The 18,749-nt window shown below is 36.9% G+C and overlaps 1 protein-coding gene and 3 pseudogenes across 3 annotated transcripts; 2 read left to right on the top strand and 2 right to left on the bottom strand.

Annotated features, from left to right (window-relative positions):
- Positions 1–4: 4 nt before the first annotated feature.
- Positions 5–3,705, bottom strand: LOC104709368 (uncharacterized). 2 transcript variants are annotated; one of them, XM_087463616.1, is made up of 4 exons: positions 1,424–3,705; positions 949–1,337; positions 313–848; positions 5–226 (listed from the first exon to the last, which is right to left on the bottom strand). In XM_087463616.1, the coding sequence occupies exons 1-3, from the start codon at positions 1,985–1,987 to the stop codon at positions 812–814; spliced, it is 990 nt and encodes a 329-aa protein (XP_087319742.1). In that variant the 5' UTR covers positions 1,988–3,705; the 3' UTR covers positions 5–226; positions 313–811. The 2 variants fall into 2 exon arrangements, with proteins under 2 accessions (XP_087319742.1, XP_010424296.2); XM_010425994.2 differs by having other exon boundaries at positions 923–1,337; positions 1,424–3,627.
- Positions 2,689–3,855, top strand: LOC104709367 (F-box/WD-40 repeat-containing protein 1 pseudogene; annotated as a pseudogene).
- Positions 3,856–5,471: 1,616 nt separating this feature from the next.
- Positions 5,472–7,302, bottom strand: LOC147939825 (uncharacterized; annotated as a pseudogene).
- Positions 7,303–10,315: 3,013 nt separating this feature from the next.
- LOC104706830 (CBL-interacting serine/threonine-protein kinase 25 pseudogene) lies at positions 10,316–12,158 on the top strand (annotated as a pseudogene). Its single transcript, XR_015564775.1, has one exon. The product of XR_015564775.1 is annotated as a CBL-interacting serine/threonine-protein kinase 25 pseudogene (transcript).
- The last annotated feature ends 6,591 nt before the right edge of the window (positions 12,159–18,749 follow it).

Genomic DNA, 18,749 nt, shown 5'->3' with positions numbered 1-18,749 from the left:
GTTAAATTTCAGAATTATGATCAGTATCATAGCCGTTCATAAAACATTCACCAAAAGACATCACTAGCAAGTTTTAAGAAGAGACAAAAGAAAAAAGACATAGGGAATTACAAGTCTATGCGGTCGAAAATACATTAAGGCAACCACAAAATTAGAACCCTATTTCTACTTAGCTACTTGATTAAGCTTGAGTGAGTGAACCTTGACTTGGTTCCCCTTGACTTGGCTGCAAAAAAAAATTAAAACATTGTAACATTAGTAAACCAAAACAAACTCTATAAACTGAAACCATGAAAAGGAAAATACATTCACCTTGGCAAACTCTTTCTTGTGGAACCTAGAATTATGATTCGCTTCTCCACAAATGCCACAATGCATGATTCTTTTCTTCTCCTTTGGTTTCTTCTTAGTTGGCGACTCATTGGCACCCTTCTTCCTCTTTTTGTCAGGCTTTTTCTTCTTACCTTTATCTTGATCTTCATCATCTTCATCTTCATCATCTGGTATACACACATTAGGAGCATTTGTCTAATGCCAAAACCTTGGACCTCTCTGTGGAACCAAGCCTTCGGTGTAATTTCTTCTCCACATAGCTGTCCGAAACCATTGACAGACATAGTTCTCAGCTACAAGTGTTTTATCGATGATGACTGCATAGGCATGTTCACATGGGATGCCACATATCTGCCACTTCATGCAGCAACAAACAATCTTTTTAAGGCAGACTCTGTGTTTATCTAAACCATGATGAACTTTATATGTTCCATTTGTGCTTGAGTGAACCTTCGACTCATATGCATACTTATGCTCTTTAGCTAGAAACAATGCAACATATGGAGTACAAATCCCTGCAAACAAGCAAGCATACGCAATCATTATTGTTTTTAAACCCAGAAACATTGCAAACCATTGTTTTTAATACCTGTGTGAGAATGAGATTTTGCAGACCTTTTGGCAATCCTCACCATCGCAAGTCGTCTGATTGTCTCTAGCATAGCAATAAAAGGTTTCTCCCTTGCCTTGTTAATGGAGCTATTAAAAGACTCTGTGGGGTTATTATCAACATCTTCACAATAACTCCCAATCTTGTGGAATGCTCTGCACCAGCTTTTTGGATTTGTCCTCATGACATCATTGTATACACCAGTATCATAACAGAAGATCCTCTCCAAGTGCCGCTTATAATCTGTCTCATTGTAAGACCAAGCCAAATCCCACAAAAGTGGCTTCATCTGGGTTTTATTTCCATGATGCTTCTTCAAGTTCCCGTAGATGTGTTGTACACACATTCGATGCTCCATCTTTGGTAATTCCAGCTGAACAGCTTTGATCAATCCCTACAAAATAAGAATAATCATTTAAAGGTACCATAAACAAAAGACACAATCAAAATCAGTTACAAAACATGATAAATACAAGTTACCTTTTGCCTATCAGAGACCATGATGAAGCCGTCACCATCATTTAGTCCAAGGTCAGTCTTCAAATGCTTCATAAACCAAACCCAATTGTCGGTGTTCTCAACTTTTACAACTCCCCATGCTATTGGATAAATACCATTGTTAGCATCCCTACCTAAAGCTACCAAAAGCTGTCCCTTGACCTTATTCTTTAGGAAGCAACCATCCATTCCTATTAGAGGCCTAAAAGTCTTTTTCCATGTTCTTCTTATGTTGTCAAAACAAACATAGAACCTATTGAACATGTCTTTTCCATCATCAGTCGTCACACATTCAACCTCTACATGTGAATCCTTGTTTGATTCTAATATCCCAGCAGCATAATCTCTTAATCTAGCAAACTGTTCATCATACTCCTTCTCAATCCAGATAAGTGCCTTCTTTCTAGCCGCTTGACACTGATGCCTAGTGACACTGATCTTCCACCGTTCCTTTATGATTTCTTCCATTTTCATTGGCATGAAGTACTCAGGATTATCTCTAATCTTATCAAGAAACAACCTAGCTATATGATTCACCTTAAACATCTCACATTCTCCATTAGGGATACAACTATGCTTATCATTAAACTATGCCATTGAAGCTGTTTTCCCTCAAGAATTTCAACTTGACTTTGGGTTTCGCTCTAGGGTTCTTCGCAATTTGGGGTTTTTTAGTTTTAGGGATTTTGAGGATAATGGATACTAAAATCGAAGTTTATCGGGTCAAAATCGGGTTTGCTTTGGTATAATCTAGGTTTATTATTCTCTTAATCGGTTAAGTAAATAGTAAACCGAACCCAATCCACGAGTATGGGTTAATAATTGATGTAGAAGAATAGAATCGAGGAGATATAGCTTTCGAACTTTGGATTAGAGGGGAAATTGGTCTTGAACTTTTTTTTCTGGGACATATAGACCAAGGGTAAAGAACGGGCTCTATCTGGCTCGATACGATAGTTCTGGTGGAAAAATCGGCCGTCTCCCCGTCAACCCAACTAATAACACTAAACTTTAACAGAGTTTAACAGAATCTTAATCTAATAACAACAGAATCTACCTAAAATTTAAATTCTTTAAAACTCTATTAAAATCTCATACCAATAACTCCCACTTAGTAAGAAATCGTGGTCCTAAAATTTTATTACCTCCACATGACATATCCTACGTGCTATATAAACATCCATACCGATAGATTCATAACTCATACCTCTTGTAGCAATAATTTTTTGAACTCTCATATGGGAAATATGGGAACTAATACCTCCCGAAATAAAGCTTCATCTTCGTCAGAAAGTTCATTTATACCTCCCGAAATATTTGAACTAATATTTGGTAGTGTTCCAGCCAAAGATCTAAAACGATTCAAGTTGACGTGCACAAGATGGAATGCTCTGTTGAAAGATAAGAGATTCATCTACGAGCATCTAGAGCAGGTCCAAGAACATATCATACGAATCACTGATAAGGTTCGGATCATTAATCCCGCGTCCAACGCCGATCATTCCTCTTTACCACTCCCAAAGGAGTTTCGAGGAAGCGGTAAGCTGTCTGATATTGTTCATTGCGATGGGTTATTGCTATGCATCTTTCGTCATCCCAAAAGACTCGCTGTTTGGAACCCTTTTTTTAACCGAGTTAGTTGGGTCACCAAATCTAGGAAATCTTATGCTGTTAATGATTTTTACGGCATTGGATATGATGGTGCATCTCGTGATAACTACAAAATCTTGAGATTTTACAATAAAAATATTTTCGAAGACGACCGGTTCCCCACGGATAAGTATGACCCACCGGTTGAGATCTACGACCTCAAGTCAAATTCTTGGAAAACTCTTGACATTCCTTTGGATTGGATTGTAATCTCACCGTGTGATGGTGTGTCCTTAAAAGGAAATATGTATTGGATTGCTGCAGAATATCATGGCCCACCATTTATCCAAAGTTTCGATTTTTCCACGGAGAGATTCAAACATATGAGCCTAATTCCTTTCGTCGAAGGTCCATATGATAATGTAGCCTTATCAGCTTATAGAGGAGATAAGCTTTCTTTGCTTCGCCAACACATATACGAAGAACATGATCTAGGGGAGATTGAGGTATGGGTCACAAACAGTGTCAAAGATAGGGTTGTTTCTTGGACCAAACTTTTTGTTGTGTGGAGACCTGATCTGCCATCATTTGATCTCGGGGAAGATCCTCCTCATTCGGTGTTTTTTATTGACCAAAATAATAGGATTAACGTTACATGTTCTGAAAGATTAGTTACCAGTGGAAGCAAATGCGTTTGCGTCAATTTATACATTATTGGAAAAGATGGATTCCTAAAAAAAGAGATAGAAAGACACAGGGAGGAAAATGTATCGACATATAACTCTGGTTATATTTATCTTCCAAGTCTAGTTCCGGTTCCATAGTATGAGGATCTGCATCTGCACAAAAAAAAAAAAAAAAAAAGCATACCGTTAAGTTTAATGTTTTGTGATATATTTTATGCTAGCTCTAACTAAACTAAATAACTTATAAATATTTTGTCAAATCCCGTGGCATCATTATGTAAGGATATATATGTATTTCTGTTCAAGGCTTAATGGTCGTTGCATTGTGGATTAATTAGTGCATGTTAGCTCATTACGGGGAAAAAAATATTTCAGAACATAAAATGTCTAGGTTTGGGCTTTAGATTTTCGTATGGCCTTGAAATAACATGGTTTTGAATTTTGTGTCCTAATTTCAACTTTCATTGACCGTCGTCGTCTATATTTTTTTTTGGTCCCAAGAAGAGGGAACTCTAATTCTTCTCCTCGTACCCTAGTTTCTCTAAACTCCAATGGCCTCTTTATTATCCGATTTGAAAAGCCAATTGAGATAGATACAAAAAAATCAAAATCGTGGGGAATGTCATTGGCACCGCACCGTCAAAGTCTGGTTTTGGTTCTTAAATAAGGCTATAACTAGATTATGACCCTTGAGCACGAATTGAAATTTATTTTATTTCTATTGTAATTTTTATATAAAATATAATTTATATGATTGTTTTTAAAAGTTTTTGTGAATAAAATATTATGCAATAAAATCATGCTAAATATGAGGACTTAAATTTTTTTTGAGATTTCTTATGATTGTTCCGATGATTAGCTTAAATTTTTTAAAATTTATCAAATCAATCATAATAAATATTATTTCTGTTATTTTGATATATAGTTGCTAATATAATCGAAAATCACTCTGCGGAAGAGTGATTAATTTTTGAAATTTTGTTATCTATATATGGTTAATTAAATATTCTGTGGATATTTTATTTTATTTTTTTGAAATATCTTTTTTAGTATGATCTGAAATTGAGATTTAACTAATGGTTACCATCCATATAACCTATATAATTTATCAAATAATCAAATAATTAATCTTATAACCTATATTATATAGTCTAAAAAAAATTGTGTACTTCCGTTTTATTATATAGGGGATTGCTTCTTTGCGTTGTATATTTACGCATATGGCCCCTAGAATAGATAAAGAAAATTAAAGTTTTTAACCTTTTTTAATTATAATATTTCGTGTTTTATAACTTACGGTTCTTTTAAATTTTTGTCAGTCAAGTGGCTTTTCTAATAACTAGTTATTATTTATTTTATCTATAATTTTTCATTAGTATATTGCTGTTACTATTCTCTTAATTGTTTTTCAAATTTTGTCACTAAGTGCAACTAAAATGTAATAAACCATGCAAAATCTTGTCACTGAGTGGGACTAATATATAATAAACCATGCAATCAACATCATTACAGATAATAAACTCTTGAGCCTAAATAACTAAGAGTATCTCCATCAAAGCATCTTAAGTAAAGTATCTTAATATAGATTTTCTTTTTAATTTTGAAAAAAGTGAAATTAAGAACTTCTTAAGAAACTTTAATATTTCATAGGTCCATTGAAGGTTGTTAAATTTGAGGTTCTTAAAAATATTTTTCTTTGTAATTAATTGTTATTATGGTATTTTGTTAAAATTTATAAGACTTGTATATTTTTAAAAACTTAAAAATATTGCATTCAATAAAAGTTTAAACAAACATGACATAAAAGCATATTAAAAATAGATTACAAAATGATTAATTTTAATTTTGATTTGTGCCAAACTTCCCCCATATATGCTCAACCAAATCCGCTTTCAGTCGATCATGCATTTTTTTATCACGAACTTTATTTCGAATGGTCATCACATTTCCCATCATATTGCCGAGATTTGAAGGGATATCTGTAGAATACGCAGAATCAACTTGTGAAGTTCTGTTTGACTCGTCTCGTGCAAATGAGGCCATATCATACTGAGTATACCCATCACGTTCGTCTTCTACAATCATGTTGTGCAATATGATACATGCTCTCATTATGTTTCCAATTTTTACCTTACTCAACATGAGAGCTGGGGTTTTTACTATGGCAAATCGAGCTTGCAAGACTCCAAAAGCACGCTCGATATCTTTACGCACAGCTTCTTGGTTTGTAGCAAATAAGGATGCTTTCGGATCTTGTGGATTTCGAATTGATTGGATAAAAGTAGCCCAGTTTGGATAAATACCATCGGTGAGATAGTAAGCCAGATGATATTGTCACCCGTTGACAATATATTTCACTTTGGGAGCTACACCTTGTAATATGTCATCAAAAACTGGTGAACGATCGAGAATATTGATATCGTTTAATGTACCTGGAGCTCCAAAAAATGCATGTCATATCTAGAGGTCTTGTGAAGCTACAGCCTCTAAAACAATTGTTGGCTTTCCAGATCCACGGGTATATTGACCTTTCCATGCAGTCGGGCAATTCTTCCACTCCCCGTGCATACAATCTATGCTTCCTATCATCCCGGGAAATCCGCGGTCCTCTCCAATATTGAGTAGTCGTTGAAGATCCTCTGTTGTGGGTCTGCGTAGGTACTCATCTCCAAATAAATGAATGATTCCTTCAGTGAAATTTTCCAAACATAACATCGCAGTGCTTTCAGCAAGCCGGAGATATTCGTCAAATGCATCCGCTGCAGAACCATATGCCATCATACGAATGGCTGCTGTACACTTCTGCAGTGCAGAGAGACCAAGCCTTCCGTGACCATTTCTTCTTTGTTCAAAGTACGGAACTTCAGTTGAGAGTCGTTCGACGATCCGCCTTCACTTTGTGATCGTTGGAGTAGATATCATATGCCAATTTCATGACATCATCTTCATTCTGTCCACTTGTTTTGGCCTTCGTTGCAGCCTCATAGCTGCCAATAAATTTGCACACTGTTTCGTTAATCTTCTGCCACCTTTGCTTACAGTGACTGGGCTCTCTCCTTTCCACACCAGCTAGCGTAGGACTTGCATGATAATAATCAGTAATACGTGTCCAAAAAGTATTTAGTTTTTGGTCATTTGAAACAACTGCATCTTTGGAGGTATTCAACCAAGCACCAATGAGGAGCACGTCTTCTGTGTGAGACCACTTCCTTCTACGCTCCTTAGGTTTCTGTTCATCAACAGTTGGCTCCTCATCAAACGGATTGGTTAGTGTTTGGTTTTCTTGTTGACTAGTTAAAAGGTCCATAAAACCAGAATCTTGACTATATTGATCCATAGTGAAGTTTCTGGTTTGTGTTTAAAGGAAGAAAAAGAAGAAGGATGAAGGGTGAATAAGAATGAAGTGTGTGGCTTTCTTGTTTAAAGGAAGAGAAAGTTTGTGATTGTGGCAGATGTGTAAATGCGAAGAAAGGTTTGTGTTAAGCTTCACCTAAAGTCTATAATATATAACTAGAGATGAAGTTGTAAGTGTAATGTGTGTTTAAGTGTGTCATGTTAGCAATCAATGACAACTACCAAGCATTGTGTGTTTACACTAGACATAAAATGTTTAACTGTGACAACAACCAACAATGTGTGTTTAAAGTGTGACAAAACAAGCAATCAATGATAAGTACCAACCATTGAGAACAAAATTAACTCGACAGTAAGTGTTGAAGTGTGACAGACAACAACCAACCAACCATTGAGAACAAAATTAACTCGACAGTAAGTGTTCGTATTCAACAAACTTTTTCACTTAAACTCAAACTTATAGAAACTAACAAGCATTACAGGTCAATTGAGAAAAAGATGAATTACCTTGTATGAATTTGACAGGTACACAAAGAGTGAGCTAAGTAGTTGACTCGCGGATGCTATACACTGCAAAAAGAATTAAAATCCAGTGAGAAATAGAAGAGAGGCCAGTTATATTGAAATTCAAGTGCCAAAACATATAGATTATTACCTATAGACAAACCATAAACTTAGAATCATCAGTAGCCTTAGCGAGCTCCTCCAACGTAAACTCAACAGATTTGTCAACGCTTATAGCAGCAACTCCAGGAGATCATCAGCTAACAAAAGAAACATAAAAAATACAGATCATCACAAAATTACCATGATCAGCCTTAGAAGACAACGGAATAGAAGATGAAAACGAACTACCCTTGGACTTTCTATTCCGGTAAACATAATATACGACAAACAAGAATAACAACAAAGCCAGAATCACTCCTACAACTATACCAGCAATAACTCCCGCTCCAATACCACCTGCTAATGCCAAAATAAAATAACAAACAAACTATAATTTTTAGAAACTCTCTCATCGCCACAAGAGCAGTTCACAAGCACATTAAGCGTGGCGGAGAAACGATTTATGTCGATATAAATTCAAGAGGCCAATTATATTAAAATCCATAAAACTAATGATTCATGTCGATCTACTAATGAAATCAAAGAGATTATTACCTAGAGAAACGATTAAACCAAACAATTCGAGAATTGACCACTTCAATCTCCGATTTGGTGAAGCAAAAACCCTCTCCAATTGATGAACCGCCACCGTCGATAGTGCCGCAGTCGATCGAGATGATGATATCGCCGGTGAAAGACGCTTTGCCCACTGTTATACCTCTCAATTATACAATCTTCTCTCAAGCTTTTCCATCGAAATCTTCTGATCTATCGATAGCAAAGAGACGAGAGAAGAGAGACAGAGAAACGATTAAGGAGAGAGAGAGGAAATCAAAATAAAATCGGGAAAAAAGAAAACGAAAAAAAAAAAAATCGATTCTTACTCCAGCCAATCAGAAAACAACACACCCATGATTCTTAATGGTCCTAAAACATCTAAGCTAACAATCGATTCTTAGCAAAATCAGATTATTTGCATTATAATTAATCTACTTTTTTGCTAAGCAACTTGTAAGCAATTCACTTAAATGCTTGATGGAGATACCCTAAGATCCAAAACAACATGACGAAAATTGACTTGCATATCGTGTCCTTTGCAGTCGACATAAAAAAACTTTATTATACAGATGCATATATAGTCAGTAATAATGTAACAAGATTTGTTTTAAAATTGCTGGAGCCTGATACAAAACTTAGTTATTCTACCAATAAAAATCTTCTTCAACTATAGCTACAAATGAATGCTACCATTGCGCCATCATTATTTGTTTTATTCGATATTTCAGTCAACAATACTAATTTCTTTCACCAAAAATCTTTGGACTATTGTTTCAAATTCATTTATATATTACGTCCTGAAATCCGATAGAGATATGAATGAATAATTAATAATTAAAGTATATGATTTTTTTTGTTGGTGGTGGAATCAAAAAGTACAAGAACTAAAGAATGTCTATAAACAGTACAGTCGTAGAATACTTTTTTTTTTATAGTCTGCCTAATATATCTTTTTTTTTTTACAAATCTACCTTTAACTAGTAAAAACTCTTGATAAACAACCATAAATTTGGATTTAACTCGTAATATATCTCGTCGTCTACTAAAAGTATATATAACAACAATAATTTTAAGTTGCGTCGTTTTATTATATAGATGCATATACAATATTCATTAATTGTTGGGGGGTAAGATATATATTTGTTTTAAACAAGGTTGGAGCCAATGAAATTTTTTAGTCATTCGCCTGAAAAAATATCTTCTCCAACTATGGGATACAGACAAATGCTACCATTGCGTCATCGTCATCCTGTTTTATTCGAAATTTTCAGTCAATAATACTAATCTCTTCCACCAAAACTTTTGGACTATTGTTAGCTTTGGTTAACTTGTAACAAACAAATTTATAGTTTATTGGAAATCATTCTTCCATAATCTACCATTATTCCATAATCCACAACGTTCTCCAAATAAACAAAATTTAATCATCAAGATAACTCTACAAATCAAAATCCAAAGTACACATTTATTGATAAATAAATTCAAATCTATGTGGATGATAAATTTCAAAATAATCATAATTATTTTTAGTTTCTACAATATGCATATACACGCTTTATGTGGTAAAATCATCTAGTTGATTATATGCAAACCGAACTGTGGGATAAGATAACAAAAAAATATAATGTATTCAATTAAAAGAAAACTTGGACCCTTTTAAGTATAATTTTTTTTTTTATCTTATCATATACTTACTTGTACGACTGTTTCTGAATATGATATTTGGCTTTAATTAATGTATTAAAGTAGGCTCTAGACGATTGCATCATTTGCCCAACCATGTAATCCTGCCCTGATGATAGGGTGAAAAGCATAATGTAGATAACATCCTCCTTGTACAACAATTAAGGAGACGTCACAATAGTTATTTACATTAATAAAATCATTTAAAAAAACCAAAAAACATTAATACGTGTGGTTGAAAAAAAACACATATTAATAAATTTATACTATATGACAATACTCATTAATTTAATATTCATTGAGGTGTAACGGAAAGAGTAACATTAATTACTGTACAATCACAATATATAGAGAGAAAGAATAACCCATTCACTCATATGAAAAAACTTGCTTCTCAAAACCGCAGCAGATTGATTAAGAAAGAATCTTTCGTGTAAGCATCTCTTTTATTTACCCCACAGAATGTTTTTACAAGGGGCCTTCTTCCTCAAACCGCCTCAAGTCGTTTTTCTTCATTTCTTATAACTAAACCCACCTTCAAGCTTATCATTCATCATTCATAACCACTCTCTCTCCTCTCTCTCTCTCTCTCATTTCTCTCCATATTGTGACTTGTGAGCAATATGCTGAATATGGAATCTTTCTATTTCTGTATATGCTCATGGAATCCAAACTCATGTATCAACAACTTTACCTTTTCCTAAATCATTTCTCTTACAACCACAGTTTTTACCAATCAGCCCCTAATGGAGGAAGAACAACAACAACGTCGAGTTCTGTTTGGGAAATACGAGATGGGAAGGTTACTAGGCAAAGGAACATTCGCAAAAGTCTATTACGGCAAAGAGACAACCACCGGAGAAAGCGTTGCAATCAAAGTCATAAACAAAGACCAAGTACTCAAACGTCAAGGTATGATGGAACAAATCAAAAGAGAGATCTCAATCATGAAACTAGTTCATCATCCAAACATCGTCGAGTTAAAAGAAGTCATGGCTACAAAGACAAAGATCTTCTTCATCATGGAGTTCGTTAAAGGCGGTGAGCTTTTCTCCAAAGTCGTTAAAGGAAAGCTTAAAGAAGACTCAGCTCGTAGATACTTCCAACAGTTAATCTCAGCCGTTGATTTTTGTCACAGCCGAGGCGTCTCTCACCGAGATCTGAAACCTGAGAATCTCTTGGTAGACGAGAACGGTGATCTTAAGGTTTCCGACTTCGGTCTCTCTGCTTTACCGGAACAGAGTTTGCAAGACGGGTTGCTTCATACTCAGTGTGGTACTCCGGCGTACGTTGCGCCAGAGGTTCTGAGGAAGAAAGGTTACGACGGAGCTAAAGCTGATATATGGTCATGCGGCGTCATCTTGTACGTGCTTCTCGCCGGGTTCTTGCCGTTTCAAGATTAGAATCTGATGAACATGTACCGGAAAATATTCAAATCGGAGTTTGAGTTTCCGCCGTGGTTTTCGCCGGAAGCTAGGAGGTTGGTTTCGAAGCTTTTAGTCGTTGATCCTAGTAAACGTATCTCTATCCCGGCGATTATGCGAACGCCGTGGTTTCTCAAAAACTTCAACTCTCCGGTCGCTTTCAAGATCGACGAGCTCGATAACCAAAACGTAGAAGAGGATACAGCAATAACAACAGCAACAACGCCAAAGTTCTTTAACGCGTTTGAGTTCATCTCATCCATGTCATCAGGGTTTGATTTGTCGAGTTTGTTCGAGAGCAAGAGGAAGCTTAGATCTATGTTTACGTCAAGGTGGTCAGCGTCGGAGATAGTAGCGAAGCTTGAAGGGATTGGTAAAGAGATGAACATGAAGGTGAAGAGGACTAAAGAATTTAAAGTGAAGATGTTTGGGAAAACGGAAGGGAGGAAAGGACAGATCGCGGTGACGGCGGAGGTTTTCGAGGTTGCACCGGAAGTAGCCGTCGTTGAGTTATGTAAATCGGCGGGAGATACTTTGGAGTATAATAGGTTGTATGAAGAACAAGTCCGCCCGGCGTTGGAGGATATTGTGTGGTCGTGGCACGGTGATAATCATAATCATAATAATTATAATCATGTTAATTATGTTAGTGATGAAAATTCTGGTAGTGACTGTTCAGAGAATGTGATGTAAAACTGTTTAGTTTTTTTTTTGTTAACCAGTTGTTAGATTAAGGAAAGTTTTGTAAATTGTGTAATATATGTAGAGAAGTTGAGTGTTTAAAATTTTAATATGATTATACTTAGCTTTAAGAAACTTCATTTAATCATTTACATTATTTAGTATTTACTAGTAAGAGAGATATTGTTTTGCCTTATATGAGTATCTAAAGTTGAAGAGAGCAGTATTACTCTTTTATCTAATAAGTTCCTAGAGCTTTGGAGCCACCATTGCAACATTTGTACCGCACCACAGAAGTTTATTAACCACGCCAAAATTACGAATTTCGTGTAATATATTAACCAAAATGTACTACAATCGATTTTTTTATAGTTTATCCGACGATCTAAATTGACCATCCAACAACTATTCAAACCATATATTTTAAGTAAATACAATTTTATTACATCGAGTAGTTAAAAAGGAAGAAAGCCGAGTAAATAATAGAGGTTGGATGATGAAAAGTCTACTTCAAATACTAAAACATTTTTTTCTCTCTTTACAAGTTAAAAAATTATATGTAAATCACTAATGTCGAGCATATTAATGCCAATATGCCATCATAACAAAAATAGATTATTATTCTTAGAAGATAATTCTAGAGATTAGTGTGACAAGTGGACACGGTAACGTTGTGTTGTTTGCGTGATAGAGGAAAAAGGTAACGGACAAAACTTGTAACATAATTGGACAGTTTGACAAAGAACAGGGCACGTGTTCGTATCGTAGTGTGTCCGAAACGACCCACCTTTTCTCGTTTTTCCAAGACAAATTAGTACAAGAGTACTCACAATTTATTTACCAAAGACACAGAGACGACAAAAAGGATATTTTACGTTCTTAAACCGCCTTATCCCGTTAATTAATTAATATACTAACAGCAGATACGATACATTCTGTAAGCTTCGACGAGGAGTCGAGGACGGAGGACCAAACATTCTGAAAAAACGTTTATGCAAACATGTCCAGAAAACCTGTAAATGCACAAATTATAAATTCTACAATAAGTCAATAACGTAGGATACATCCAGTGAGGTTCCTTGCTTTATAGAATCTTTAAGCAATTTTTTCAAATTTATGGTCTTAGTTTTTTTATATATGTATATAGTATTAAGGGTAATATTAATATATACCACAATTCTGAAACAAAATTAAGAAAATACCATCGGCTTGGTTTTATATTATTAGTAAATACCCTCGGTTGGCTAAATTAGAGTAAGTAAAAAGTCATAAACACCCCTCATATGCGTGAGAAAGAGTTTAAATGTGTACTTAAACTATATGTGTATTAAAAAAAAACATTTGTGATGGAAACTAATTACTTGTAACATCACGAAATAGCATGTCACATTACAAAATAGCATGAAATTATTAGATCTAAAGATAAGCAAAATGCGATGAAAAGGAGAAAAAGAGAAATCTGGTGGCTAAGAATTGAGAATCCAAAAGAGGGCAGATGAAATGATCCAACAACGATATTCTTTGAGGGGGAGAGAGGGGGAGAGAGAGGGGAGAGAGAACAAGGGAGAGAGGGGGGAGAGAGAGACGTAGGGAGAGAGGGGAGAGAGACGTAGAGAGAGAGGGGAAAGGAGTCAGGGGAGAGAGAAGAAGGGAGAGAGGGGAATCGTTGTGTACTTAAATTCATAGGGAGAGAGAGAAGGGAGAGAGAGGTAGGGGAGAGAGTCACATAAAGTTGCAAAAAATTGAATCTGAGCCGACACTGTTCCAAGTACCAAGGTGGTATTTACTTAATTTTACTCCAAAATTGTACTATTGAGCATGTTCTCTAGTATTAATTATCATGGAGACATACATTGCAATAATAAAACTTATTAGATTAGATTACGACATGTGCTAGAGCACGAATTGAAATTCATTTTATTTATATTATAATATTAGAATAAAATTTAATTTATATGATTATTTTTAAAAAAAAAATTAGGATAAAAATAAAATCATATGCTAAATATAATGACTTGAAAAAAAATACCTATTTTGTAAGTTTTATATTGTTAATTTTGTAATTTTATGTATGAAAAATAGTTATGTTTGTTTTTATTTTAATTTTTGAACATGTTTGGTGGAAGTTTTTTAATATGATCTGTGCTTAGGTAAGATTTTATTTTCAGTTGCACAATAAGATCTTGGACATGACGACTAAGGGTGATAAATTGCCAAGATTTTATTCCTTTTTACGCCTAAGAATATATTTTTAAACCTAACAGTATATATTTTGTAAATATATACATGGAATACTAAAAAATTTATTTAGGAAATTGTATAAATCATTGGAATATTCTCTTTAAGAAGATTTGTAGGATATTATTAAGTGTATTCATATAGACCATGAATTGACCAATTAATCTATAACGTTTTTTGTAACCAACCTATATTTCATGTATAACATATTTTGTAACCAACTTATAAAAATTATATAGTGTACAAAAAAGGTTGTGTACATCCGTTTTATTATATAGGAGATAAATATAATATATATTTCCTTTTAAAAAAATTGTTAAGGAAATGAAGGTGGGTGGTTAATTACATAGGAAAAGACCCTCTTTGAAATCGTAATTTCTCCAAAATTTTCGGTTTCAAAACACAGAACGAAATGAAAAAAAACAATTAACGACGATATGTAGATAATCATTCTTTGTTTGCAAAGTAGATCTTCTGAAAACAAAATTAATTATAAGATTTTGTAACGCCCGTGAACTGGAATCTCGGTTTAGGGATGAAAATTCTATGATCAAGTATAAAAGGAGGAAGCTCGACGTATTTGAGGGTTTTGGCCGTTCTTGTTGTTCTAAAAGGTTGGAGAAAAGGAGAGTTCTTCCAGAGTGCTTTTTGTGAGTTTTGGTGCTTGTTCTTGAAAGATTCTTCTGTGGGAGTGGAGATTTGAGACAAGAGGCTAGAGAGAAGCGGTTGGTGGTGTGATTTTCGTTGTGGTTGAGTCAGATCCGCTTGTTTAAGAGGTGAGTGTGAGACCATGACTGATCTAAGAAAATTGATTTTTTTTGTGTGACTTTGGTTGTTAATTGCTTGTTTGATTGCTTGTGAATGTTCATTGTGAGTTTTGTGGTCTTTGGAGGTCGGTTTCGGTGTATTAGAGTCGAGAGGAGACGGAGGAGCTCACGTTTGGCATTGTGTCGCGCGACTGCATCGATCGATACAGTTAGGGATTTAACAGCGATGCAAGGAGTGAATCAGTCGATACATCTTGGAATTCGGAGGATTGCATCAATCGATGCAAGTGTTGCGTCGGTCGACGCAAGGTCGCAGAATCACGAATGTGTTTAATTGCCTGGTTTGCTTGTTCTGTGCATTGTTTGTGTTTGTCTTTTCGCTTGTGTGTTTAGCCCAATAGATGGGAGGATCGCCTCACTAAATATTTGTAATAATACTCACTCATCTCAATTGTTGTTTGTGGTGTGCAGGTATGTGACGTGGAATCATGGCGATGAGCAGGAGGATGGTCTAGGGTCTCGGTTATTGTGTTGTGTTTATGTTTATATGTTGTTGGAACCTTGTATAGAAGTATGCTAGGTTGTTGGATAGAAATGTTAGGAATGATATCGTGTTGATATTTTATTGAAGTTGGTTATGAGTTATGTTTCCGCTGTGCATGTTATTGGATGTTGGTTTAATGTAGGTATTATAGTTGGTTAGTAATGTTTATGTTGTTGGTTACTTAAGTAGTATGAGATTCTTAATTATATATTAAAACAAAACAAAAAAAGGGATGAGTTGTTTCATTTTGGAATCATAGCCCTTACGGTTCTAGGTCTAGGGTTCAATGTAAGTTTTGCTGTGTGATAGAATTGATTATGAATAGTTAGTCAATTTGCATTTGGTATGGAGTCCTAGTATCATCCTTTTCGAGCCTTCAATGAGATTCCATGGTGAGTTGTATATTGTTTATGCGTTTCGAGCTGTGTGCTTAGCCTTCTGTCTTGGTAGTACAGATGGTTAGAGGTGGTGTTATCGCTGGTCGTGGATGCGGATGTGATCGTGGTAGGGGTAGAGGCTCAATTGCTAGTGACACTGTGGAACAGAGTGTGACAGTTGAAGACGTCAGCAAGTTGCAGGAATTCCAGGAGGGGACCATGAGTGTGGCCGATGGTGGTGTCAATGGGGCCATAGGCGCCGGTGGAGCCGGTATGGGCGGTGTCGGTGCCGGGTTGACCGATGGTGCTGGATTTCCGGGTGTAGGGGTCGTAGTAGGTGGAACCCATGGTGGAGATGTTAACCTAGCAAGCTTGTTGGCGCAGTTTTTGGAGCGGTTGCCGAGAGTTGTACCGACACAGGCTCCGATGGTACCGCCTGGGGCGGCGTGGGTGAACCAGCCAGTGGCTGCAGGTGCGAGAGCTCATTCTTAGTATGTCAGTATGCTGAAAGAGATGGGTAGGATCGGTATGTTGCATTTCTTGGGTGGTACCGACCCTACTATGGCTGACGCGTGGAGGACGAGACTGGAACACAACTTTTTGTCTCTCAGATGTCCTCAGGAGTATTGGTGGATATAAGGGCCCACCACCTGGCAGACAATGCTCACTTGTGGTGGAGGTCGGTGGCTGCCAGGAGGGTGCAGAGTGAGATGACTTGGGTTGATTTCGTGGAGGAGTTCAACCGCAAGTATTTTCCTCGGGAGGCATTAGATGGTATGGAGGTGCAGTTTCTATAGTTGTTGCAGGGGACTCAGACGGGATGTGGATTTTAGTCGGCATTTGGTGTATGAGGGGCGAGAGATGGAGTCTGAGGCGGCTTAAGTGAGGAGGTTCATGAGGGTGCTTCGTGAGAACTTGAGGATCTACTGCAGAGGGAAGAACTACGCCACAAGGGCAGAGCTTGTGGAGACCGCGGCTGAGATCAAGGATGACTTAAAGGAGCAAGACCTGGTGGTTAGCCCAACTGTTCAGACATAGTAGAAGCTGGAGCAAAGCATTCTGAACAAGGGCAACAAGTTGGATCAAGGACATAAGTGGAAGCGGGAGGACACATCGGTGAAGCGCCACAATGATCAAGGATGCAATGAAACATTCGAGTGTGCTTCTACTGCAGGGAGGTGGGGCATATTAGGCCTCAGTGTCCGAAGTTGCAGCAAACTATGGTGGCAGTGGTACAATCGAAGGAAGGGTCAGACACTCATCCTAAAGTTTAGCTTTTTGATTTTTGATGGTTGTTAAGTTTTTCGTTTTGGAGTTGTAAATGATTGTCGCATTTGAAGATTTAATAAGATGATTAGTTCTTATGGAATCTTGATGTGTATGGTTAAATAATTATGCGATTCTGGGAATGGAAAGTTTTATGAAGAGCTATAAGTTGTTTATTTTGGTAAGAGTATGTGCTAATACCCGAGTGGTTGGGATGTGTTAGAGTTGGTCTGAAGAGTGGTCATGGTGGTGGTGATATTCCAATGAGGGAATATGGAGGCTGGTAGGACATTGCGATGTTTTACGCGAACCACGAGAGGTAGTTCCGGTTGGGAGATGCTTATAGACGTTATGACTTGTTTGCTCATGAGGAGGTAATTATTCCTCCTGGAGAGATGAGTAGTTCTTTAGAGGAGATGATTAGTTCTCCTGGGGAGATGATTAGTTATCCTGAGGGGATGATTAGTTCCCCTGATGCACCGCGGGCTTGAGGAGTTGCGACCCTAAGAGCGGCATAGGAGATGATTCGTTCACCAAGAGAATGATTAGTTCCCCGGAGGGGATGAGTAGTTCCCCTGGTACCGAGATCTCGAGGGTGACGATCCGAAAGTGAGACGATATGGCTCAAGGACGACGGTCTGAGAGTGCAGGTGGTGCAGTTTGAAGGTTGCGACATGAGAATGTATGAGTGAGGGAGCAAACAATGTCTAGGACGTGGATATGAGCATAGTGACTAGATGTAGACCTCGGAGGTCGGGAGTGATCTCGGGTTTTTGGTTGTGCTGACCAGTGGGATCAGGGTTATGTAGACCGTTGGGTCATGTTATGGTGCGAGCTGTTGCGACAGTTTCACGGAAAACCTTCGCTGACAGTAACAAGTCCGGTAGGAGGATTGCAGGCCGTGGTGACGGTTGCACAGAGGTACTTGGCTGATGGACGGTATTGAGGGATTGCGGGATTCGAGGACGAATCCTTGTTGGAGGGGGAGAGGGAATTGTAACGCCCGTTAACCGGAATCTCGGTTTAGGGAGTGCCTCAATCGATGCAGTATGTACATTGGTTGATGCAAGGCTCGTTTTATGCGGAAAAACTAAGTGAAATGCTCATTTTGTCGCGTTTTTGGGTTTGGAAACCCTATGATCGAGTATAAAAGGAGGAAGCTCGACGTATTTGAGAGTTTTGACCGTTCTTTTTGTTCTAAAAGGTTGGAGAGAAGGAGAGTTCTTCCAAAATCATTTTTGTGAGTTTTAATGCTTGTTCTTGAGAGATTCTTCTGTGGGAGTGGAGATCTGAGGCAAGAGGCAAGAGAGAAGCGGTTGGTGGTGCAATTTTCATCGTGGTTGAGTCAGATCCGCTTGTTGAAGAGGTAAGTGTGTGACCATGGCTGATCAAAGAAAATTGATGTTTGTTTTGTGTGATTTTGGTTGTTAATTGCTTGTGAATGTTTCTTGTGAGTTTTATGATCTTTGGAGGTCGGTTTTGGTGTATTGGAGCTGAGACGAGACGGAGGAGCTCACGTTCGACGTTGTTTCTT

This window comes from Camelina sativa, chromosome 8 (genome assembly GCF_030686135.1).
Source record: "Camelina sativa cultivar CO46 ecotype springtype chromosome 8, ASM3068613v1".
Lineage (NCBI taxonomy): Eukaryota > Viridiplantae > Streptophyta > Magnoliopsida > Brassicales > Brassicaceae > Camelina > Camelina sativa.
This window is presented reverse-complemented; position numbering and strand designations above follow the sequence as displayed.